This window comes from Liolophura sinensis, chromosome 6, assembly GCF_032854445.1.
Source record: "Liolophura sinensis isolate JHLJ2023 chromosome 6, CUHK_Ljap_v2, whole genome shotgun sequence".
NCBI lineage: Eukaryota > Metazoa > Mollusca > Polyplacophora > Chitonida > Chitonidae > Liolophura > Liolophura sinensis.
This window is the reverse complement of record NC_088300.1, coordinates 70,931,268-70,957,364: the sequence shown is the minus strand read 5'-3', so window position 1 is coordinate 70,957,364 and position 26,097 is coordinate 70,931,268. Positions and strand designations below refer to the sequence as shown.

At 39.3% G+C, this 26,097-nt stretch overlaps 1 protein-coding gene across 1 annotated transcript in view; it reads right to left on the bottom strand.

Moving 5' to 3' along the window:
* The window catches only part of LOC135467730 (sushi, von Willebrand factor type A, EGF and pentraxin domain-containing protein 1-like), a 78,013-nt gene that overhangs the window by 11,226 nt on the left and 40,690 nt on the right, over positions 1 to 26,097 (bottom strand). Inside the window, exons 3-9 of the mRNA XM_064745554.1 lie at positions 20,693 to 20,875; positions 18,878 to 19,051; positions 6,170 to 6,835; positions 5,759 to 5,932; positions 3,958 to 4,131; positions 1,612 to 1,785; positions 375 to 548 (exon numbers count right to left, since the gene is read on the bottom strand). Of these exons, the coding sequence (XP_064601624.1) occupies positions 375 to 548; positions 1,612 to 1,785; positions 3,958 to 4,131; positions 5,759 to 5,932; positions 6,170 to 6,835; positions 18,878 to 19,051; positions 20,693 to 20,875 (1,719 nt within the window). The remainder of the gene's footprint in view (positions 1 to 374; positions 549 to 1,611; positions 1,786 to 3,957; positions 4,132 to 5,758; positions 5,933 to 6,169; positions 6,836 to 18,877; positions 19,052 to 20,692; positions 20,876 to 26,097) is intronic.

The following is a 26,097-nucleotide window of genomic DNA, read 5'->3' as shown; positions in this document are numbered from 1 at the left end:
TGCAAAAGAGTCAATCTCGGCTATTATTGCTTGTTTGGTACCGGCCACCGATTTAGGTGAATCATGGCCAGAAAACAAATTACTTAAGTAAACGACACAACTGATGAAATGACAATAAGAATAGGAATAACCATAACAAAACTTATATCCACTCTATCTATTAAATGTGTATTTTGACGCATTTTTGTATACTCAGTGGAAGTTGTATGCCTAAAGCTGTTATTGGCGATCATGTAACATATTGGAAATTTTCTTCTATGATTTATACAGAACTATTACACAATGTGTCTTGAAAAAGAGAATGAGTTTACCCGGAAATGGCTACCGTTATTACCTCTATGTCTGGAGAGGTGGCGCTGTCTAACTATACCTACCTATGCAGGTTGGCGCATCACCAGACCAGTTCTGATCAGCATTGCAGTACATGTAATTCTCTCCCACCAGATGGTAGCCTTCGTTACAATAATAGAACACTCTCCCGCCGATGGTATATTCGCTTCCGGAAAAATAGCCGTTGGCAATGGCAGATGGTGTCCCGCAGGTCTTCTCTGAGAAAACACGATATAATGTGATCAATGAATCAATAAACAGCTGGCAACCACAGATCGGAATTGTTTTAAGGAATCCTTAAACATCAGTCACGTCAGAAAAAAAGAGCTAGTCTTAACAAATAGCTTCCAGGGAATTCAATGGTAAGACTAGAGTAGAATGAAAGGAAGGACCGTGTACTGTAATGGTTATCTTTTGGATATTTGAATAAAATATAAAAGCGAGAAAAAACAGTAGCACCCTTTTCGAATGAGATTGTCTGGATTGACATTATCAACGGTCAGAATAAGACTTTTTATCAAAAATATGGAACACAGTTAATTTCCCATAGGCTAAATTGTGTATTCAATGCTAACCACACCATTAAAACCAGTCTAAATTTATGACTGTGTTCAGCCTTTGCAAATGCTTTGGAACAAAAGATTATAATGAAATGCTAAAGTCACAATTCATGTCATCAAGCGGAGGAAAATACGTTTCGAGCATCGAATTTCCCAAAACATGACTCCATGATAGAATTAACACGAGCATCAGTATTGTCATTGAATATTGTATTAATGGAAATATTTCCGGGTTAAAAATGAGTTTAAAATGAGTTCACCCATCCATACCAGAAACAAATAGATCCCACAAAGGCTATTATTTCCATTGCAAGAAGACGTTGTGAAAGAAAGTCTGAAAGTCAAGAGTAAGGCTTAAATGCGAAACTTTGATTTCCCAGTATTGGCAATGCATTGATAAGATTACATTCAAACCTGTTCATTTTATATTCTCGGCCTACATTCGCCCCTTCCATTCTAACTCAATCCAAACTCAGCATTCCAACTTCAACCGTCTCTTTTAATCAAAGTATTAAAGCATCTCTGACAAAATCCAACATGTATTTAAGGCGTTATGAAGGATAAACTGTAATTGTAGACACGGGTGTTTGATAGACACTCTGTACTCAGTCTAGTGCCGGGATGTTATCGTGTGTTTGATGCCTCAGTGCTGATTTCTTGAAGTGAGCATTAACATAGCTGGAATTAATTCTCCATGTAACACGTTTGGCTGACACCTTACCGCGGCAGGTTGGTCGCTCTGCTGACCACGTCTGATCACTCCGGCATGTCAGGTTACTGGAACCAACCATCTCATAGCCTTCGTTACAGAAATAGAAGACCGTGGAACCAAACGTGCTGACGAAACCTTGTCTGTAACCGTTAGACAAATCCCCAGGATCTGAACAGGCCTTAACTGGAACAAAGATAATACCAAGACCACAGTTAGTCGTCTTCATCTGGACCAGGGATTGTGTCCTATCTTTAGTTCACGTCTTCTTTGAGGTTAAATTGGCCTAATGAATTTTACGAAATCCCATGCTTCGTGTAAAGAACCCTGATCTGAGAGATGTTGCATTATAGATATCTGTCTGGTCTCTGGTCGCTGCTGAGAGTTATTGCGTACATAGAAAGAAAGGAGGGGTTGAAGGTGTGTATGTGTGGTTGGGGGGGGGGGGGGGTGACGTGTTGAATGACCTTGTGAGCTATTTTCAAATGTAAAACTATTCAGCGTTCATATCTGGGATCATATTTATCCAACGTCTTAAGACTTATGTCAAAAATTCAGAAATAACTACAATTAAAATGTATTTTTGTCTAGGAAGTTTAAACTTTGTACACTTATTCTTTACCACAGAACAATGCACCAAATACAATTTATGTTGTTTCCTTTTCCGAGTTTGGATTTTTAAGCAATTGCAATTTAGTTGTTTAATAAATACGAGCCGTGGAAGACAAAACAAAGCGCGTATAACCCAAAAGAAATACTTAATTTCGTATATTTTCTGCTCTATTTTCAATTTACGCGTAATGGATTTCTCACTAGAATACCGAAATCCTTTACCATCAGACAGAGCCATACCTATATGTATCCACTTCAGCCAATGTGGTTGGAGTTACTGTAGATATATGTCATATCACACATTTCCTCACTACACCATTAATCATTCAATATGGCAAGGATGCTTTACGATATAAGGATATATATAATTTATTTATTTGTTTGATTGATTGATATTTTACGCCGTACTCAAGAACATTTTACTTATATTACGGCGGCCAGCATTATTGTGGGAGAAAACCGGGCAGAGAACGAGGAAAACCAACGACCATCCGGTTGCTGAAAGACCTTCAAACTTACGGAATATACTTGATATTTCCACATAGATGTGCTGATCAGTATTTGAATAATTATTTATTTAAGTGGTCCCGCCTAGTCTTGGTTTTCTAAAAGGGGTCCTTTCAATTTTACTGACTTTGTTAAATGATGAATAAGTACGTTTACGGTAAAGAGCGTTAAAATGGAATCTGTAAGTAATACAGATGATTTTATACAGGTGAATTTACATACATAATCAAAGATTCGTAAATTATGCTTTCTGAGGATCATTTCCCCAAAGGATTTTATAACTGTGAACTGTTTCCACCAGTGTTTTATGCAATACTGTTTCAGCTTAATGCACTTGTATGATGTCAATCAGATTTACGAGTGGAAGAGATCTCATTGATCCCTACGGAAATTCCAACACCTCGCCAATCAAGCACCTGACAAACTCACTTACAAATAGCCGGAGCTCGGCAAGTTAGAGATGGATGTGATTTGATGGTTTGATATCTTGGGAATTAACGTCGCCTTTAACACTGGTCATAACACGACTTTGTCTCCCTGCCGAGCAGGCTGGTCCCAGTGTTGAGATATATACCGGGCTGTCTCGCTGGTACGCCTAGCCGTTCTAGTGAGGCATATCTTCACCGGAACCAGCTCCACAATACTTGCCATACATATTGCTTTATATATTGAGCGCCATACCACGATTAACAAGTTTAAAGTCTAAAATATGAGCCGGCCGGAATTTGATCCCCGGTCTCCTTCTTAAAAGGCGAACAAGTGTTTGAAGTAAGGGGTTTGCCGCTGCAGAAATCTGCAGAAATCTGAAGAGTACTGTTGTAACCACTTTTCCAAGTAAAGCAACGAACACTGTTATGAATTCCTGGTAAAACTGTGCTCTTTTCAGACACACACACAAAAAAACATTCTCTGATGGTTAACAACATATAGAACAAAGTACAGTTCTAGTCAAGAACGTTACCAAATGACAACAATTTTTAACCCGAGAAACATTAAAACATCTGAAGTAAACACGTCCCGGCATTGGCAGATGTACGCTAATAGCGTTGAAGCCATGGCTATTGGACAACAGTGCATGTGAAACAAAAATCAAAGACAACAAAAAATAGAGATAATCACGGCAGGGTTAGTAAAAGCAAAGCAGGTGACAAGTTAATAGCGAGAAATCACAAGGGAGGTTAGAACATGTCAAGCGAGCTTTCGTCTCAATTACACTGGGCAGCAGAAAGAAACGCTTACGCCGGCAAAAAGGGACACTTCCGCTCCAGGTCTGATTCGGCTGGCAGGTCCGGTAATTGTCCCCTACTATTTCGTATCCTTCGTTACAGTTGAAAAAGACATGCGATCCCGTGGTATACATCATACCGTGTTTGTAACCATTCTCTGGCACCGGAGGCTCTCCACAAGATTTCACTAAGTGAAGAAAGGCGCAAAACTTTCAATGGCAAGAATGATAGAAAATGAGGAAGATATTGCATCCATATCTGCAGTATTACCATGTCAGTCAAGAGAACATATGCGATGTACATTGCTTGGTAGATTAGGCAGCTGAGTGGTCTGGGTCGGGAGTAGACAAAAAAGACAAAAAACAGCTAAAATCAAATTTTCCCTTTTCCATAAATTAAACAGAACATTTTTACTTTTGTTCAATTCTGAAAATGACATGTACCTAGTCACAATAATCATATCATAATTTCTGTAAAACATTACTCGAAAAATTTAGTTTTTAACATATTTTGTACTTGACAATGTCCTCCAGAAAAAGAACCAAACAAAACTGACATGGCTATTCTACAAAAATCCGGAAATCTGACAAACTGTCTTTTGTATGCCAATGGAGACCAACTTCTTGTCAAAATAACAGGTCTTCTCTTTGCACATATAAACCATATAAACCACATATAAAAGATGATATTCTTTTTCCTTTTCCTTGTTTTTCCTTTTCTTCTTTTTTATTAACTGAACAAATATAGCCACCACGAACATCGGTAACTAAAGGACATGAGATAATTTATGACTAGCCTTGTTTTGTTGCTAAATAAATACAGAAAGTATAACACAATTATACGCACTTCATTTAAGGCAGTAAGATATATATGCAATCTTACCTGATTTGTCTTCAGTAGCAATAATAAAATAATTAAAACTTATTGACGTACTCTCAGTTTTGCAGGTTTAGCTTATCATTTTCTACGTTTTAGACTAGATTATTCACTTCCCAGAGACATGCAAAGTAAGGTAAAGCCAAAAGATCCAGAAAAACACATTCCACAAAAGCGCTCATGACATTTATGACAAAAGCCAGAGTTTCTAGCTGGGTGACTATGTCAAACCAGAGTCTCAGGCGAGGGATGGCTAGGTTTGGTGAGGTGGGATGGGGTTAGATGTGTATCCAATAAGGCCCACCCACGCCATTCCATATACACGAGGAAAGGAAAGTTTTCTAAGCCGTTGCCTTAATTAAAATTAATTAATTTTAAAAAGTGCACTGAAAGCAAATGAAACGCACTGTCTAATAAACCAGCGTAAACAGCACAGCAAGGGTCATCTCCAGCAATGGTCCTAGAATGCAAACAGCTCTAATGCAGACTCTCTGGTGTTGTGTCTACTAGTATTTGGAATTGGGTGCTAATCTTGACAGGATCATTTGATACTCAACTGCTTAAGGCTGCTAAAGGGGCCAGTATAACAATTAATTTGTATTAGAATCCATTTGTTTGACTCCGAGCAAACATAAACACCGAGATTTTACAAATAAATCAGAACAATTTCATTACAACCATCTACGTCACCTATGGAAACAGACAAATCCCCAATACCTTAGGGCCGAGATAATGACACTGTGCGTTGGAAGAAAACGGCTACATCCACAAGTGACAGTCAAGATATATTACGTAAAAACATTTGCTCTTGGCACTGTGAATTGCGACTTTTGATCTTTTGAAAAGACACAACTGTAAGGTTATACATCTACATATAAATATTGCTACCTGTTAAATATCGCCATGTCCATATTATGTAAGAAAGAAACAAAACATACCAATACACGTGAATCTTGGATCTTCCCACGTTCCATTGCGACATGACACATGGGAGTAGCCCTCTGTGTAATAGCCCTCTACACACGTATATGTCACGTAGGAGCCGTCCTGGTACGGAACGCCCGTTCCGTCATGCCAGGCGTTTTCTATGGAAGGCGGTGCTCCACATGGAGCTAATGATTGAAATGAAACAAATAAAAACAAGAAATATGGACTAAAACAAGCATTCCAGATGGAAATTTGGCACTTTAAATGTTGCATATGTCCACAAAATGTCCCCTGTTTTTGCTTTCGATAACTTTACGATAATATACGATAATATTTCTAACAGGAAGGCACTATAGAATGAAAGTGTATGTCTACAAAATTAAATTCAGATACTTTGCCCAAAGTTGTCTTCCAAGTCTTACCTCCAGGTGAAGGTGGTGACGCTGTTGTAAACAATCCCAATTCTATTTCTTCATCAATTACCTCCCCTGATGAAAAACCGGAACCTGAACCAGATTCGTGATCGGGTTCGCTGACATCCGGTCCGGGATCCACCTTTATGGGTTCCAGGTCGTCGAGATCTACCAGCGTGTCCAAAGTCTCCGTTTTCGCAGGAATGGCATCGTGACGATTGAGGAATTCTGGAATAAGGTCGGTAGTCAAGGAATCAGAGGATGGGGTTCTTGGCTTACTGGTTGAGCTTTCATCAGGATCGTTGTTGTTGTTGCGAGTTAATGCGTCTAACGGTTTCTCAGGGTAAAGCTTAATGACATGTAAATTTGACTTTGGAGTGGTCTTCGCCGCCTTTTCATTATCTGGATGTTTAGTTCCGGTTTCACTTTCACTTTCTAATTCGCCATAATTTGAGTATGGGTCTTCTGGTGAGATAGGATAGTCGGGATCTGGCCCTAAGTCACCGTCTATCAGCACGTCCCTGTCGATGGGTTTGGACGGGATACTTTCGTAATCATAAACCGTTTTTCTTCCCACGGGTGTGGTCTTCCTGGCATCGGGACTGGGAACTTCAACTTGTATCTCACCTGAGCCCTTCTCCTCCACAATGGCCGATTCCTCCGGTGTTTTTATAGCTGTACGAAAAGTAAACAAAAAGAAAATAACAAGACATAAAAGTTCCCAGGAGAATGTCTGTCAAAGAAGCTGGAAGTTCTTAAGCAGATCTTGGAACATTCGCACGTAAATAGAACTGAGGTGGAATTTACTTGACGTGCTTCATCAGCTTCCCCTCCTTCCACACAGGCTGGTACATGGTACAAAACTTGTAAATGAATGCCCCGGTAGCTTAGCTTAAAATTCCCTTAAAGTGTTTTTCACTCAAAAACATAATCTGTTAACTAAAACAGGAAGTCTGTTGTCTGAGTGATGCTTGAAAGTATTCTGTTATGATAGCATAATAATGCCTTATATTCAACACAATATCCTGTTAGTCTAATGCATTCTTCATGTTGTGTTAATAGAATGTGTGTGCTTTATTTAACAGAGAAATAACAGAATACATTCTAGCCTCACTCGAACAACAAAATTTCTGTTAAATTTAATAGATTATTTTTTTGAGAGTAGCTGATTAAGATAGTTGATTTGGGTACATAACCGCCTTTCATCTAATTACGATAGTTCATATGGAACTATCGAAGGTATTCATTATATCCTATAATTATATAATAATTGCATAATTGGTGGAGTACACATACAATGTGGGAATGAATGGACCCATGGAGAAATACCGGTATGGCGTTTTAGCTGAATTAGACCATTAAAATAACTAATTTGGGTACACTCGACCAAATTCGTACTGCGTGATAGACAATACATGCACACATCTTGAGAATAGAGAACCAGTTTCTCTGAGCACTTTTGGAGCACTTTACACAAGAAATCAAAGTTAATTAAGAATTGATATGAATAGAACGGAATAATTTTTTAAAATATCATATTCCTTTTACGCAAGTTCAAAGATGAGTAAAATGGTCGGGTATACGCTGTGTGTACGTCGTACCAGCGGTCTAAATATAATAATTTTACTTCATTGGTAAGTTTAATATATACGACACACAATGTATACATTTTGCAGACATGGACTGCCATTAATCTAGAGTGCCCTCTTTGTAAATGTTTTGTACACTGTCAAGGGAAGTCTCCAGGGAGTAAGACTGTTAGCCCAAGGTTCCAGTATCGCAGAATCTCTCATCTGGACTCGGTTCCTTATCTCTGATAGCATAATGAGCCTGTCCGTGATGTTGGCCGATCCTCCTCTGATTACACGCTATACAGTACGAATGCCTTATATACTCAAATATTCAGAGAAATGAACTTTATCACACTGTTCCTAACCATTTTTCATCTCCCGCCAGCCATATGGGAAATTATCGACAAAATGTACACATATGAGGAGCAAAATGGTATCAAAACTACGTGTATATACATTTGCCTATATAAAAACTGTGATCGACCTAGCAGTTCCTCATGTCGTTACTAACATGATGTAACCTCATCATTTATCCATTATACATAGCTTTCCATATGTCGACATCACCAAAGCAATGAACTTTTGTTTAAAACTTTGTAAATATAGCAGAAATATAATCATGATGAAGATTTTAATATACACTTTTTGGTATGGCATATAAGATTAAGTTTTCTTGCCTATAACGTATTCAGCGATTAACTACGCACCTCGGGCGTATATATAAAATATACACTTCAAAAGATATATAGTTCCGAGTGGTTTTAGTTAGATATGAGGTTGCAGTGAACTAGCAGTACACATAGGGTGTATTGGATTTGTTGGAATGCTTGGGTGTCAGCATAGCCTTCAACATTATTTCGGTTTGCCTTTCTTCTTTCATCAGACCAATTGCAAACGTATTTGATCTACTGTGTTTCAAGTCAACTCAGTGAATTACCAAAGATATATAACCCAACTTTGGTTCAAACTCCTGTTTCCAGCTTTCGAGGCGGACGATAGAATTCATGGAGGACAGCATTGATTCATTTATTTGATTGGTGTTTTGCGCCGTGCTCAAGAATATTTCACTTATACGACGGCGGCCAGCATTATGGTGGGAGGAAACCGAGCACAGCCCGGAGGTAACCCACGACCATCCGAAGGTTGCTGACAGACCTTCCCACGTACGGCCGGAGAGGAAGCCAGCCTGAGCTGGACTTGAGCTCACAGCAACCTCACTGGTGAGAGACTCCTGGATCATTACGCTGTGCTAACGCGCTAACCACCAGAGTACGACAGCATTGAGGTAGTTGCAATATATAACTTATTCCACTACAGTAATGACATGGTCGGACACAATCTCATAACAATAAAGAAACGTTTATCTGGGAATTAATTATTGTACCTACCAGAGAAATGAATCTCGGAGAACAAATTACAACCTTTCCCCAGTCTACTTTACCCTCATTTAGGCGAGTATCAGTATCCAGCTTAACTGAGCCATAAGCTTTCGACGATTAAATTTTATCTATGTTAATAAAATATCGGCAATTTCTGAAATGTTTATTGTCAGATGTATCTATATCACCTCAAATTAAGGTCAAAGATGTGCTCGCTCTGTAGTCCAAGTTTCTGTACAACTTTTTCCTCTATATTTAAACTGGCATAATATCCGTCTGCTTACATGATGACGCCATTGAATAAATGTGATCAGACTTGATTAGTACTTAATGCTGTATTGAAGATTACCTTACTAAAACGAATGATGGAAGCAGACGATATCCCAGGGGCTTAAGACGGCTATGACTGATTAAAGAAGTGCTGCAGGCAAGATTTTATAGTGTGCTCTGGTAAAAGGGTAATGTAACCGAAGTAGGGCGAGCGAAGCCTCTAGAACTGGACCACGTAAACATGTCTTTAGACATCACTTTTTTATAACAAAATTGTTTGTCTACGTACACTATTAGGTCATACCCTTACGCCATTGTAGAAACTACCTTTGTCAATCATAGATACAAAGCAATGCTTCCATCAAAAGCCGCGAAGTAGACATCTTTGGTATGAACCAAGATAATGGGTTTTTATTTTTGCTTCATTTTCGTTGACGAGACTGGATCAGAATTTTAGCTTATTTCAGGTTTGTTAAAAGAACATATCCATACATACTGAAACAAAAAATTGCAACAAAAACCGAATCCTTAATTCTTAATGAAAAAGTCTTACACTGATAGATTGATAGAACAAAAAACAGGACAATACAAAAAACATTGATAACACAGAATCAAATCAGGCCTGTGAACTGTGAAAGCCAATATTAGTGACCAGATACAAAAATCAGTTCCTAACAGAACTATCTGAACGCTAAATAACATTGTGAAGTGTAACGCTGCCCCTCCATCGCCAAAGCCATGTTTTTATTATAACCTATTAATTATCAACATAAGATAAACCTAGTCCTATAAAGCTCCACTTTCGAAGAAGGGGGACTTTCAGATTAGAGAATCACGATGCCCCTTTCTAATAGAAACATTAACAACAACGTCCCTACGCAAAAAAAACACACGTATCAAAAAAAACGTTTACTTACAGAAAAACAAGAAACCACCAGTTTTCACTGAAGCCACGAAAAATTGGACATACATAAGGAAGCCAGGTCATTTTGCCAAGAAGTTCTGGAAAATTTAAAGGAATTGTGTCCAGTCTCTTGGGAGATTTTGTTAACAAGATAAGACCCAATGTGACTGGTTAATTGATTTCCTAGTAGCTGAACTTCGAACAAAGTTTTATCCAAGCTCTACTCACCTCGAGAAATAAGTAACGAGGACTTACCACAGACATGGGGCCTCAGTGGCCGAGATGGTTAGCGAACCAGCGCTCTCACCAATACGGTCGATGTGAGTTCAACTCCAGCTCATGCTGGCTTCCTCTCCGGCAGTACTTAGTAAGGTCCACTGGTAACCTGCGGATGGTCATCAGTTTCTCCCGAACTCACCCTGGTTTTCTCCCACCATTATTCTGGCCGACCTTTTACTTTTATCAAGAAGAACATTTGTAAATGACCACGGTAATACAACGCCGAAATCTTCAAAATATCAAAAAATACACTGGAGGCATTGTTATAGCCAATCAAACAAGCGCAGGTTTATTTTATATATTTTGATCGGTTTGTATCTGAAACTTGTTTACCTGTGCATTTATCTAACGTAAGGAACTGGCCATTTCCTTTCTCGTGAACACAAAACCCAGTTCACTGGTGAACATCAGGGAATAAAACGCGGTAAAATAGCACTTGTGTTAAAAAGTGATCACAGTCCTCCAATGTGGAGCTGATATACAGTTTGACACGGCGCAAAACGGTTATCAAGAGCTGCAGGCATCCATCATATGACTGAGGTACTGTTAAAGTAGAGTGCAAAATACCAATCACATGAAACAAAACCGAGCGGTTAGGTAATTTACTGAGCCCATATTGTGTCATGGCCTATGGAGTGATCGGTGCGAGTTGGGCAAGGCGCCATCAACCCATCCCATGTCCTCCAGGGACGGTTATTTTATCATGGTGATTTTATGGTGCTCGACGCTCATCCAAGCTATCTGTCGGCCAACACACGGCTGAGTACTTCCGCATTTGCAGCTAGGTCCATAAATTGCCGATTTGTAATCCGCCACCGGTCCCAGTTACGTCAAAGACAGATAGCCGTAAACTTAGCGAAGGCTGGTTGCCTTTGTGTCCATAGAGGCTCCATTGAGGCGTTTACACAGCCCGTAATCCACCTGTCTGTTCGTACTTCAAGCAAAAAGATTGAAAACGTCGTCAATAAGAGACACCTGAATTCGTCCGAGACCTGACATATTTCCTTGGCTCTGCCACCATGGCGTGATGAACGACATGACAAACATGTTTTAGATAGATACTGGCAATACTGTGATTCTGAATGAGCTACTGAATTTAGCTAATTAACTGCTTGAGATCACTTTTTGGACGCAAACACTTCTGTTCAGCCGAATGGAATACATGTTGTTCAATATCTTAAGTTATCTCGACAACGTCAGTGATTGAACTTCAGAAGTTTCGCAAACTGAGAACTGTCATTCACCTTTGTTAAAAAGGATGCATTCAATAAGGTAAACAATGAAGATAAACTCCAAACTGAAGGAAGAAATCGCTCAGGTGTGAGTATACCGTGATAGCCAAGCCGTACTACAAAAAGGTCAGCGCTGGGAACAGCCTGATACAAAGAGACATGTGATATGTCAAAGAGGCTTTGATACGTCGAAAATAATTAATACCACTCCACAGTATTCAAAGCAAAGATATCACAGCTATTCAGGTATGAAACGTATCACTTCTCTCAATGCTTTGGAAAAAAATCCTCTCTGGAATGTGTGATTTGTGTCAATGAACTAAATTGTGACTGGTATGTCAGTTTTTGTAACTCTGATATTGGGTCGTCCTATTGCAGCTTTGTGGACTTTCACATCAACCGCTCTGATCATATAATAGCCCGGAAACCTTGTTTCGGGCCTGCTGAATAGACTCGGATAGTGTACGAGCTTCATCAGAATTTTTTCACAATAGCTGTTACTAGTTCCCTCTGTTCCTTATTATAAGAGTAATTATAGTGAAGACTCCCAAACGTGGTGTACATTTCCGTTTGTTTATCTCTTCCCCCACTCAGTTTCTTCCCACCATAATATTAGCAGACGTCGTATGAATGAAATATTCTTGAGTTCACCAATCAAATAAATTATTTTCCTGACGACACCTACTGCAGCCAACTCGAGCCGAAAATAGTGGCTAGCAAAGTTCGGCTGGTGTCGAGGGGCAAGTTACATTTGTGTTAACTGTGAGGCTATGGCCTTTATCATTCATCCAAAAACTAGGCGATATAACGTTGCCATCAAGGCAGTATTAAATGGGACTTGCCACCATCCAATAAGGATGTTCCGAATCAAAAATCGCAAGGCCAATTCCCAAAACGACGTTTAACACAAACTACCAAAGAAAGTACGAAAATAGGACGGAATCATGCAATCTTGGTATACAGTCTGCGAGAGAGGAAACCATTTTGGTCCCCTGTACAAATATAATTTGTTATAAGATGTACCGTCTGGAGAGTCTATGGTTTCCTTTAAATTCAGCCAAGGCGGATACCTATCTTTCATAGCCTTTGCTATATACAGATTGTTTAAAGCTAGCAGATTATGAATATACCGTTTAGTGAATGCGAAAGACCGGACCTGGTGAGGATTACTCCGTAATAGTTTCTGCATACAGTCGTATTCATATGAGAACAGGAATAGGTCGGCCAAAAGAGGGGCACAATTTGTACCCATGGGAGTACCTATGCACTGTTGATATATTGTTTCCCGGAATTTCACATAGATGTTATTAATGAGAAATTCCAGAAATTCGTGGAAGATGGAAGCATTCCATGGTAACCCTTGTGTGTAGTGAAACTGAAGAAGACTCTGTGGTACAATAACACTACAGTCACATTTCCGCGACCAATAATATAGAACTGAATCACGATACGTTTCTTTCACTTTTACGGAAATGTTATTTAGCATCACCCACTTTGAAACTAAGTCGTATATTTATTACAGCACTCCCGATGATGACAACATTAGTCTATAGACTGTGAGTCTGAATTAACATTAGAGCAATTTAAGATGAAGACAGTCTGAATTCTTTTTGCAGACAAAGAGGGTCTGGGTGTTTGTCCGCTTCCGCTATTTGTTCAACCCAAAATATGACTGTATATTGCTCATCACAGTATGATACATATGGTAACGTAACATATGGTATTTTTGGTAACGTAAACCATAGTTATCCGAAATCCACTCGCTTTCGGTACTTGTCTGCTTTTGATATCGGAATATCTGGCCGCTCCATCTAGTGCTGCAGTGGGTACACTTGTAAAGTGCATTGTGAGTAGAACTGATAGTTTCTTCATTCTTGGGCAGTCTGACCAACTAGACTGTTTACATCTTATCGTTTGAAGGAAAGCCTTCGTTGCTTAATCGATAAACTGGAGAATGTGACTAGGCTTGAATCATAAGCGAGACAAAGGTATAATTACTGGCCAAAGAGTTTCTCGTTTAACAGCTTTTATAATGGTACTAAAGATGAAGCCAGACAAATGCAGAACACGAATGGCTGGTTGGGTGCCTGGATTATGCTTCGTGAAGACACAACAGCTCAGCTGTGCACAGAGAAAACCATACAAACGACGCCTAGGACACAAACCAGGCCATGGACTATGTAAATGATCCTATAGCTTCAAAAAATAAAATCTTTTTGAAAAAACAAGACAATCTGGATATGCTTATTACTCTACTCATCTTTTGTTTGTACCATGCTAACAATGGAGCCCCACAGCCTTCCTTACATGTTGATTGTTTGACCTTTTTGGTTCTTAAAAGCGCCCCGCCGCCACCCCCCCCCCCCCCCCCCTTTCTGCTCTGAACCAACATACACCACACATCCATCGCCGTATATGTAAGACGATGTCGCCGAAGATGACTAGCTCTTGACCTGTGAGGTCAATTGTTCGAATCCACTTCCCACCTGCTCGGCTACTCTATTAAGGCAGCATGTTCTTGTTTCTAACATTTAGAAACTGTTACACTAAGTTTTTCTCATATATATTGCTTTTCCCAAACTGACCCCGCTCCACTGCACCATTCAATCGCCCCACAAAAGACTATGACGAATTACAAAATGCCACAAATTAAGGTAAACCTCCATAGCAAAAGATAGACATATCCTGCAGGGGTTTTTCCCCTCATACAATGAAGAGACAACATGCCAACATAGTGATTATCAGTGATTTGACAAGTTTGAAACGCCATATTTTAACATATGTTTAACTCTATTTAAATCTTTAATAAGTTTAGCATATATTATACTCAAAACATTCGAAATTTTAAAATTAAAATTTAAATTGCTAAGAATATTTATACCTGAAACCAGCAGGTTCAGCTACATCGGAATAGAAGTTTTTACTGATAAAACATCAAGATTTCTATCAGATCTGACGTTTGAAAAAATAGTCTGATCCAATAGCTAACCTTTACCATTTTTAACATGTGTAGCTGTTGACTGAGTTGTCTCAGTGGGTATGGAGAAGACTTTCATGAAACTCCATTACGGTGGCAAAAAAAGGTCATGTCTCGAGACCAAATATGTTTAAGAGTCCCTTTAAACGCTTCCTGACTGTCGGATTTAAAGCACAAGCCGTTGAGATGAGCGCTTTACGAGGTATGAACAAATTACGTTTGGTAAAAAGGAAGCAAAAGAAAGTAAAAATTAATACGTACGATAACAATATCTCAAGCTTTGAAGCCTAATAAAAATGTAATTAACAGATTGCATCACATGTCCATAGTGTTTTATGAATTTACACGTCCTGTTCCTTAGTAGCAGCTAGAGGTTGTGAAAATACTTTGGCCATTATTCAAGCTTTTGTTTTGCCTGCATGCATGTTACTTGTCTTCGCGGGAGGATTATCTTTTCATCACTTAATAGAGGGAGTCTTAGTGAGTGTCAAAATTCTGGATATATAAGATGCATAGAACAAACCTTTATACATGCCAAAGGCTTTAAGAAACAAAGAATCATTGCCGCTCCTTTTCTATAGCAAAACTCATTAAGCCCAACAGGAAATGGTGTTTCCCTTCCACGGATTAACTAAAGGTCTATTATCCCGTCTGTAGTCTCCAGTCTAGTCCCTGAGTGGTTCTGTGCCTTACATTCTGGGCAAAAAAGTACGATTAGTATGCAACGAGCCATTTCCAACCCTTCATACTAGAACTCAGACGGTTAACTACCATAACATGTCTCTGGCGTACTCTTGGGGCGCTGAACAGTGGCCGCAGCCACGGTAGACATTGATCCTGAGTCAGACACCAAACGGCACCATTTCAATGAAGTACCTACCATACACAATTCACATGTCACCAAAATTCGAGAGAAAACTCGCTACAATTAATATTCTAACATGATATACAAGCTGGCAAGTAACTGATAACTGTTTGTATGCATGAGTATCAGCCAAGTTTCGACGACAGTATATCCTGTACAGAATTATCAGATTAATAATGTGGTAATAATGTGTAAACAACGTGGACCTTCAACACACGAGTGTGATATGGCCGAATATTTGAAATTCAGGTGCCATATAGTCATACAGTTATAACGTCAAAAATACCTATTTATCTTTATAATGCGGTGAATTTGATACATTACAGTTTATTACTTTAGTCGTTACAATTACATTCTTGTTGACGCAATGAACGTCTGAGTGAAAATAACAGTAATTTAGTGCTAATATACAAGAACACAGAAGATATCTAATCTTGCAGTCCAATATAAGAGATATTTGACTCTTCCAAACTCCATTAGTCTAAAACGTGACGAATACATTTCCGAGCACTTTGCGCTTGTTTTAAAGCCTTGCCACGTAGAGCGACCTGACAGACTTCTCCAGTAGTCTTCATTGTAAAATGATCCATTTAACTCAAACCGGGTAATGGACAACAAGGTTCTGAGGCCCGTTGTGTAAAGCCAAAGTACCAGACAATAGACAAATACAACTTCACACTCACAGCTCATACTAACATTTACGAGCATATCAGCTAACATCCGGGTAAAACCTGCCTCTCAAAGTCAAGGGAGATAGGGATACTTAGGGTAAGTGAGGGGACCATATCCTATCCTGTATATACGCAGAGGACAGTTCACACTCTTGAATGTATTACTAATATGGTCAACATAATATGTTTACATTAAATGTAATTTGGAAGAAGCAATGACTAGAGAATTCCATTCTTGGTTTCAAAGTCGCTTTCTCAATGACAATTATATCTAAATAAATCTTTCTTTATCACGTTTTAAAGGCAATCGGTTGCAAGCTGATGACTATTTGAGCGGATGTTATTTTAGAACATGCAAATATAATAATTGCAATGATTAAATTTGACCTTTTAATCATTGTATGATGCTGTTGACTAAAGTATGGCTGAACATTTAACAATCTTTCCTTGTAGCCTTATAGGGCCATCCTAAAATTGAACCTCTTCCCTCGGTAAATACATTCAAGTCGTACTGTGTGTTACGTTCATGTATTTTCATAACACCAGATTCTATCAAGAATAGCAGTGAGTCTTAAAAGTCTGAAATATAACATATAACACATTTGAACCTGTAAAATGGCCGCTATATGTGGGCTCTTCATTTCATCGACGTAATGACATATTGATGAACTTTACTTTTGCCAGTGGACACACATAGCTCTAGAGGAACACACGTTGCTTGATGGCACGTTGAATGCGTTTGACACAGACGACCGTCCTTCCCAGATAAGTTAATTAGCCACATCGTGGGTACTGGTTTGATTGAGAAGGGACGTGGAGGTTGTTGGTGCCAGGGGAACCCTTCTCATCTACTCACTCAGTGTTGGTGTTGTAATGTGAGAATAATTTCTGGACATGCCCGGAATCTCCATTTAGGAGGACTAAGGCCAAGTGCCATCTCCCTCAAGGGGAAATTCGCAGATGGTGGCTCAACAAAGGTCGAAGATTTGGGGAGAACAACGTTATGGGGACGTGAGAAGAACGTCCGCTCCATGTTGGCGACAGGTTAAAGCCGAAGAGGATGATGGAATAAAATAACACTTGTGGAAAAACTTCCGTTTTGTAGTTTTTATAATGGTATAAACTGGTGAAAATGTGTAAGTTAATTTACCTGTCCATCGAAGCACAGTTTATTCATACAGTGCCTCTAGGGCCTACATCTGGACTATACTGCACTACCATGTTCTCATGATTTGTTTTAAATGTAAGTCTTTTGATGATGGAAATGCATTTCTTCTGAAAAGAAGATCGGATGTATACCTGTAATATAACTGTTCCTTTGCCTGAAAGGGTGTCTTTTCTCCTACGTATTAAGTTTTCATTAGTCTTCCCAGCACGAGCGTCGGCATTAAAATGAACTAATATAGTAAGGCGCAAAAGATGACAAGGATATAGATACACGTTTGTGACTGACTGTGATATTTATATTATGCCGCAGAAACCAGACGTGATATCTCACCACGCTCCAGGGAAAAGACACCGAGTGCAAGGTTAGGTGCTATAATTCACATTAACACAATGGCAAAGTGTGCACAAATGAACAGCGAGATATTTGTGAAGTGATAATCTACAACCAAAGGCTTCCCTAAGCATTCACATTCTGAGCATCTAACAAATGTGAGTCCAAGCCTTCTCGTTACGTTGGTTGATTATTAATGACAAACCAATTCCCTTCTGACTAAAACCCCCCAAATTAGGCACCTGGCGCAGACGACTTATAAAACCATTAATATTGCTGTTTCCGTGTGATTGGAAATGACAGGTAGCACTGTACAGAACGTGGATATATGATACATCTTGTCTATGGGACGATACAGAACAATGTATTCCCTAGGGTGAGGACCACCTTAACGTACATGTAGTATGTATGGTCTGGCATCGCTGTTGGCAACTAGCCAAACGACAAAATGGCTTATTTTACCATACCTAAAATTGTGTAGGCTAACAAGTGATCTGGATTGTCACAATGCGTATACAGTCAGACAAAGAGATGGAAGGGTCTCGTTCACATTTAGTCCAATTATAAATGACCCGATCTGCACGGAAAACGTACACAGAGAATACATATTACTGGATGCTAGTAGCACCCGTATCCTATATGATTTCAACATTTTCCTTTCATTTCGGAGTTAAACATCCAAAGACATCGGGCAGAGTTTCAAATGACAATCCGTAACTGACTTGTTAACATTAGGAGTTTTGATACAAATCTACAGTTTAGTGTATTACAGTATCTTCAGTACTAAACAAGATCAGAATATTGAACACCGAACAACAATGCAGAGGAGGTAAAAGGGAGGTGTTAGTTTCTACTTGTGTTTCTGGTTTCTCATTAAACATAATGGTATAACCGTCCGTTTTAGTACCAGGCAATAAAAAGCTACATACAAACTTTTAACAACAAATAAGTTTCTTCTCCCCGGCTCATGTTTGTCTTCCCTCTCGAGTAGTACAACAATTAAGCGTAAACATGTACACATGACATCGGTACGCACTAAGAATCATTTAAAGATTGGAGGGGAAAACCCACCTTCGCAAGTAGGCAATGTACCAGTCCACTCGGTATCAAGTTCGCACGTTCGGAAACTGTCCCCAACTAATTTGTAGCCATCATTACAGTAGTAAAACACGCGGGCGCCGTACGTAAAATCGGAACTGTGTCTATAGCCATGGCGCGGGTAGCCGGGATCGCTGCAAGATTTAGCTGGAAAACAAAGAACGCCAGATACAAGGGGTATACATGTACAGTTCACCAGAAGATATACATATGTATAGAGATACGTGATAAACTGCGATACTTTAGATGAGCTCTGATATTCATAGCCAAGAATCTGAGTCATAGGAAAATAGTTATCATTGAGGGTTATCAAAGTTATAGACCAATTCTATCCGTTAGAGCATAGTCCCGGATAGTCCTTTACACTCCTTAACTATAGACCTAAAATGAATCACTGTTTGAATATAGCATGAATGTGACCGTCATTAGATACATTCATCAGAATAAAGGCGCAGGGCCTTAGTGGTCAGTATGTGTATTTCACCATCAGTAGAATGTGAAACGTATTACCGTTCTCTGATGGTAAACGTGAAACTTAAAGGCAGTTCTCTGGGAATTCCTTATAGAGAAAAACAATTGCCTTCATGATTATATATCGTATATCGAGATACATGAAAAATGAAGAAATGTGTTATATTTTCACCTGATATACTTTACTACAGCTATGACTTTAAAATATGGATTTATAGACTGTGTCAGAAAACATGCATTGCTTAAAACCACGTTGACACAATGCTGTTGGAACAATGTTTCGTTTCACATATCTAGACTGAATTCAAATCCTGTAATCTAAAATGTACTGCCAATCACAACGTGCAGCTTGAACTGTGTGAGGATTATGAATACCGGGGCTCCTTACTTACGTCGTTAACAATGAACATAGGTACTTTTTAATTTAAAGTACCTTAGCATTCTTTCTATTAGCTCTACATTTTGTAAAGGTAGGCAATATGAACCTGTTTCCAAATCAATAAAACCATTGAATTTATTTATTGAATTGATGTTCACGGAAGCAGTAATGGTCACATTAATGAGTAAAGCTAATCGGAACAGCCAGAATAACCATCGTCATTCCACAGGCTGCTGACTTCAAGCCTCCCTTCGTCAGGTACTAGACACACCACTTGGCCTAAGCCGTAGCCTTGCTAGCGAGAGATGGATTCGAACCTGTGACAAAAGAATGGTAGGTTGTGGTGAGACCAATGCTTTATCAGAATGTTTCAGTGAGATCCCTGGAACCATAAGAATGCTATATTCATCGTATTTCTAATATGTTATATGCGGGAATAATGATTACATATCCAGCTATAAATAGGAATATGAAGACAAATTTAGTTGTTTTTCTCTGGTCCATTGTCGTATATCATCAAAATGGCGATAAAGTGGCATCCTAAATCCTCACAGAGAAGACGATGTCTAATAGAGGGGCTATCGTATGAAATCCATATATAATATGCTGACCGGTAAGGCCCCTTCAGTGTTAAAGAGCTTTACCGACCACGGGCCATTGAAAAGCACTGAGTAAATAAGATCAGCACGTATATGGGCAATATACTCTTTAAATCAAAGGCCTTTGATCCACTACGCTAGGATTATTGGCGTATGTGCATGAACGATTCGGACCCCTGACGTTCGAAGCGGAAAGGAATCTAGTATTTGTATTGGGATTCCTTTATTCCTGGAGGGATTGTGACTTTTGCACTGGTATTCGTCCTTCAGCAAAGTCAGCGACGATTTGCCTCATTGAACAAGCTGCGCTATGAACCATTTGTTTTCAAACTGACTTACGTCGGCAAGCCATAATGGGGCCGTCCCAGATTCCTCGGAGACATCGTGAATACGGACTGCCATCTAAATAGTAGCCCGGGTTGCAGATGTATAGTAGCGGAGTGCCTTCTTTGTATGGCGGCGCTGTCCCGTCTATAGTGGAGTGGGGAACCCTTGGCGGATCGCCGCAAAATCCTTCAGTGTCTTCACAAAAAGTAGGCAGAGGTACAGATTCCAGTGCTTTATATGTGGTTTTAAGCAGATGTCATCATGCAATAAAATCAAAATAAAGTTTCAGCATGGTACATGTATCTGTTTGGGCAAATGCGTAATTAATGCAATTACGCAATTACTTAATTGGTGTTACAAAGTGTTAGTCAGGTTTTCAGTACATTGTTTGTTAGCTAAGGCTGTATTACACAATCATCGCTCAAGCGCGCCAAATGCCTTCATAAAACTTAAACGCAGCAGCAAACATGTCATGCATTGTGCTCACACATTCACCCGATTTGTAACGTAAAAGGTTTAAATTCATTTCACTTGTGACAATTCTTGAAGTATTTCTTATGTAACGGCAATCAATAAGTGTCATTTTCTTTGAGCATCAATCACAAAAACACAAATGTTAGATGATATGAAGAGATGTCTCCCCATGTGGTTGAATTTGCATTGGTATTATGAAGCATTTTAGATCACGCTAAAGTTGACAGAACCTCAGCCATCTGCTATAGAAATGACTTTAGGATCAGCTCGCAGGTGTCCTTCAAGGAAATTTTAAGTCAACAACTGTTCTCCACAGAATATCTCTATTTATTGCCTGTATAATATCCAAGTCCTGTAAAAACTCCTCTCGTATCCTTTTCAATCTTCTGCTTCATTTGTCTGAAGAAAATTGAACGCTGATAGCAATGGCTAAGACAGGACTATGTGGCACCAGAAGTGGGGGTCGGCAAGACAGGCTGTTAGGCGCAGCTCACTTTTTGTGTCACAGTGACATGTTCGCTGTAATGATGGTGACATGATCGATGTAATGTACAGTACAGTCACATCGACTCTGACTTTTTAACGTCACAATAACGTGACTCTTTAAGAAACAATAACAGTTAAGGCATAGCTGTCACACAGCGCCATCTGTGTCATGAAAGTGGTTGAGGCTAAAACGTTAGCCGTTAAGACATGCCCGTCATACGGTGCCTCTGAGTCAGGAAAGTGGATGACACCAAAACGTTAGCCGTTAAGACATAGCTGTCATACAGCGTCTCTGGTGTCGCGAAAAGGTATGACACCAAAGCGTAAGCTGTTAAGACATAATTGCAATACGGCTTCTCTTGTGTCACGAAAGTGGATGAGGCTAAAACTTTAGCCGTTAAGACATAGTTGTCATATGACGCCTTTTCTGTCACGAAAGTGGATGACTCTAAAACGTTAACCATTAATACATAACTGTTACGCTGTTTCTTGTGTCACAGAAATAGATAACACTAGAAAGTTAGCCTTTACGACATAACTGCTGCACAAAGGGTTTCTTGAGTCACAAAAGGGAATGACGCTAAAACGTTGAACGTTGAGACATAGCTGCTACACACACGTTTCTTGTCTCACGAAAGTGGATGACTGTAAAACGTTAGGCGTTAAGACAGGGCTGGCATACGGCGCGTCTTGTTACACGAAAGTGAACGACGCCGAAACGTTAACCATTAAGACATAGCTGCCGTACAGCGCCTCTTGTGTCACTGAAGTGGTTGACGGTAAAATGTTAGCCGTTAAGACATAATAGTAGCTGCTACAGACGCCTCTTTTCTCACAAAAAAGTGGCTGTCACTCGAACGATAGCCGTTAACATATAACTGTAACATGGGGCGCAAACAGTAGACGTTAACAAATAGCTGTGACGTACGGTGCATTTCTGATTAACATTTACAAAATAGATTCTCTTCCCTTTTCATAAAGTAAGTCGCATAGCAATGTTGTCCTCGAAGCTATTTTGTGCATGGATATTGTCCAGGAACAACGATCGCCTAAAAAAAATGCAGTCTACTTTTTACCCATTTGGGTCTTCCTCTATTAGGCATGTCTGAATACAAAAGTAACAAATTTTACTTCATGTTAATCTAACATATGCTGCAGCCAGGATATCGCCGGGATGCAATTCCTTCCATACTGTCAAAGACCTAGTAGAATTACCGAACAATTCCTGATGTTTAAATATATTCAATAGACCCTTAATATCAGCTAGTCTATCTCAAAATATTGTATTTCCTGAACTTTCCCGGGTTAATCCATTGACGACCTACGGGCGTATTTTAGATGGATTTCTTATATTTGGGCTTCTATCAGTCATTATGCTTTCTCTGAGAATTTCAGATGCCACCTTAACACTACTATGTGGAAACTTTTAGGTCTGGTGAAGACAGAGGTAGATGTTGTTCACACTGCCAGTGACGTGTAGATGTGTAGACACTGATCAGGAACCTTCACACCTGGCAAGGTGTACTGTACATGCGTTCTTTTACCGTGACTATTGGTGACCTTTTTTCCGTCCACCGAATGGCAACTGGCATACTGCGGTTTATAGGTTGTATAGGTGTGTCGTTTGACAGGAAATGTGTACGCCAGCTGTGAACCGAGTAGAAGGCCACAAATTGCCATACATGTGTATATACATGATCAAAAGCTTTTGAGCTAAAATAAGAATGCATGGTATTGCGGGGGAAAACATTTTTGAAACAGTGAGAGTTGTCTATTTTACATGCCATTAGTAATGACAGCTTGGATCACTCCTAGTTTGATGTGAAGTCTTTGTAATGTCACAGGTTAGGAACCATATTAAGTGATTCGAACTTTACAATCAAAAAAAGTGGAACAAAAAAGCATGAGGCCAATTTCGTCTCCTGAACATGTTATGTCAAGCCGGGTGAGATTCGTGGTGCAGCTCTTCTGTGCGGGAGGCTAATTTGTTTGTAATCTCCCTCCTCTGCTAAGCGCTCAAGCATAACACTATCAGGAATCGATCGCTCAATATACAGCCCTGAAAACCATTAGGTTCCCCGGACGTGATGATGAAAACGGGATTTGGAAAAAATAAGGTTCCCCTTGATTCCCCATATGTGTACATTTCCCACCGCTGTTCAATTACGTTTATACCACGTCGGGTTGATCGGCCTGTTCCCTTGTCATGTTATAAACTGGCCGGAACGGCTGTTATACATTAGGATATTGGACTTACATACACTATTGCATGATGTCAAGGGTTTATTATAGCAACCATGTTAAACGGTCATGTAACATAATGTTCCAACCTCTCCATGTATACTACCGCTGTTGAGAAAGGAGTGAGCCGCTAATAAGGAGAAATGAGGAGCCAGAGTAGAAAATCCATTTCCAGTCTCAAATTCAAATTCCAACTGAGCGCTTATAAATTGTTTGCATACACGTTGGCGTTTCCATTATTTAGATTCACGAAGGCGTTTTCATTGGTGGTCATTGCTGTGTCAAGTAAACATTTTACTACTAAACAGACTGAAAGTAGAACCACTGTTATTTAAGCATAATTAGCTTTCACATAGCCGACCAATAATTCTTTCAGATAAAATATTAGCCAAAATTTGTCTTTGGCAGAGTGTCAGATTCCTGAGGTAAATTTTGTAATTATAGGGTATGCGTAGGTGGAAAAAGTTGACTTGGCTTGTTTCTCTGAGTTATTGGGCTTTAGACCAAGTGGGACAGATTGAGATGACTGTAGGTTAACTCATTGAAATGGGAAAATCAATTGAATTATTTCGTCTGAATCGAAAACAAAGAGCGTCTCTGTACGTTAATCATAGTGAAGTTACGTGATACATAAGTCTGGGTCACGCCCAAAGTACAACAGTAAATCCAACCACAGCAATACATGTCCAGTCTCTCTTCCAGGCCAATAAGGACGTAGAACATACATCAATACTTGGGTTTATTATTGCAAATGGATTCATCGTCTTCACGTTACGTCTCAAAGGAAGATGATAATAATGGTTAAACTAAGCTTATAAAACGTCATTACGGTTGTATTAGCTTGTAATTTGACGACGTGGGCTTAATTCTGGATATGATATTCAAAGATTAGTTTTGCCGTCCTACTGTACAGATCCCACTTAACAGGTTAGCCACTTAAAGAGACAGTGACAAGGCTCAACCAAAAGACCCATTGCTGCAAACTAGAATAGTGCGCAATCCAAGATGTTAAACAAATTCATACCTTAATTTCTCATTTTATGCTAACTTCGGTGATTATATAAATGGATTTTAAAACAACTACTAGGTGTTTAACTGGAACCAATGACAATGTCTAGTAGGTTGGTGAAGTGGAAGGGGAACTTCTGCGTTGTTAAAGTTTACTCCTCAAAAGCATTAACAAGACAGTGCAAATTCCGAATGAAAATAGTACACACAGACAACAACAGACACAAAACACTTCATATATTGCTTTGTAGTGCTATAATAATGTGCAAACTGAAACCCTGCAGCAAAAAGCTCTCCCATAGTTAATGTGAAGTGAAGTTGTTGTATTTAAGCTACCATTGATTTATAAAAATAACATTTCAGGAGTGAATAGCGCTTGATGAAACAGGCCTTTATCACGATGTAAGAATCACGAGCTGGGAGTGTTCGGAAAAACAGGTTCTCTTATTTTTTCACGGTATGCAGTATAGAGATATTCTAGGAATAGCTACAGACCTATGTCAGACACATTATCACGTCTGCGCAAGAGCCATAACAATCTGTAAGTGAAAAGGACTATTCTAAACATGGCGCCAAACCAATTATCGAGTGTTTTTCTGCGCTACCTGCCAACAACGGTAACTTGTTCCTAGATTATCGTTTATTTCAATGGTTTTGGAAAACAATTATAAAAACGTTTTTGAACAATCTGAACATTAGTTTCAGAAGAGGTCTAACCTTTAACCAGGTACTGCGACATCCTTTATTACAGAAAAAAGAACTGTAGTTAAATTGAATGCTTCGTGGTAAGGGTACTTGTTTCTTTTTTCGCTGGTTTATTTGCTTGGCTGGTTCATTACGTCCGAATCAACATTATTTTATTGTATACAACGACGGACTGCGGTCGAAAAAAATGTCTTGAATATCGTCAAAAATTGAGTCTGGTGACGTTTTTATCGGATTTAAACAGTTTATAGTGAATTTGTGTATTCAAAATTAAATTTCCTTTCACAAGTTCTCTGTATAACGTAAGACAACACTTTAAATTCCTTGTTCGTGGAGGCGAATCCAACTGAAACCTGACTGGAAGTATTATTTGGAAGGTCAGAGCCAATCGTCCGAGTATTATGAACATTGCATAGTCATTATTTGTTGGATAATGTCTGTACACCGTGGTAGGGGTTACAAAGCCTCGTACGACGACCTGTCACGTATATTTTGAACCAAGA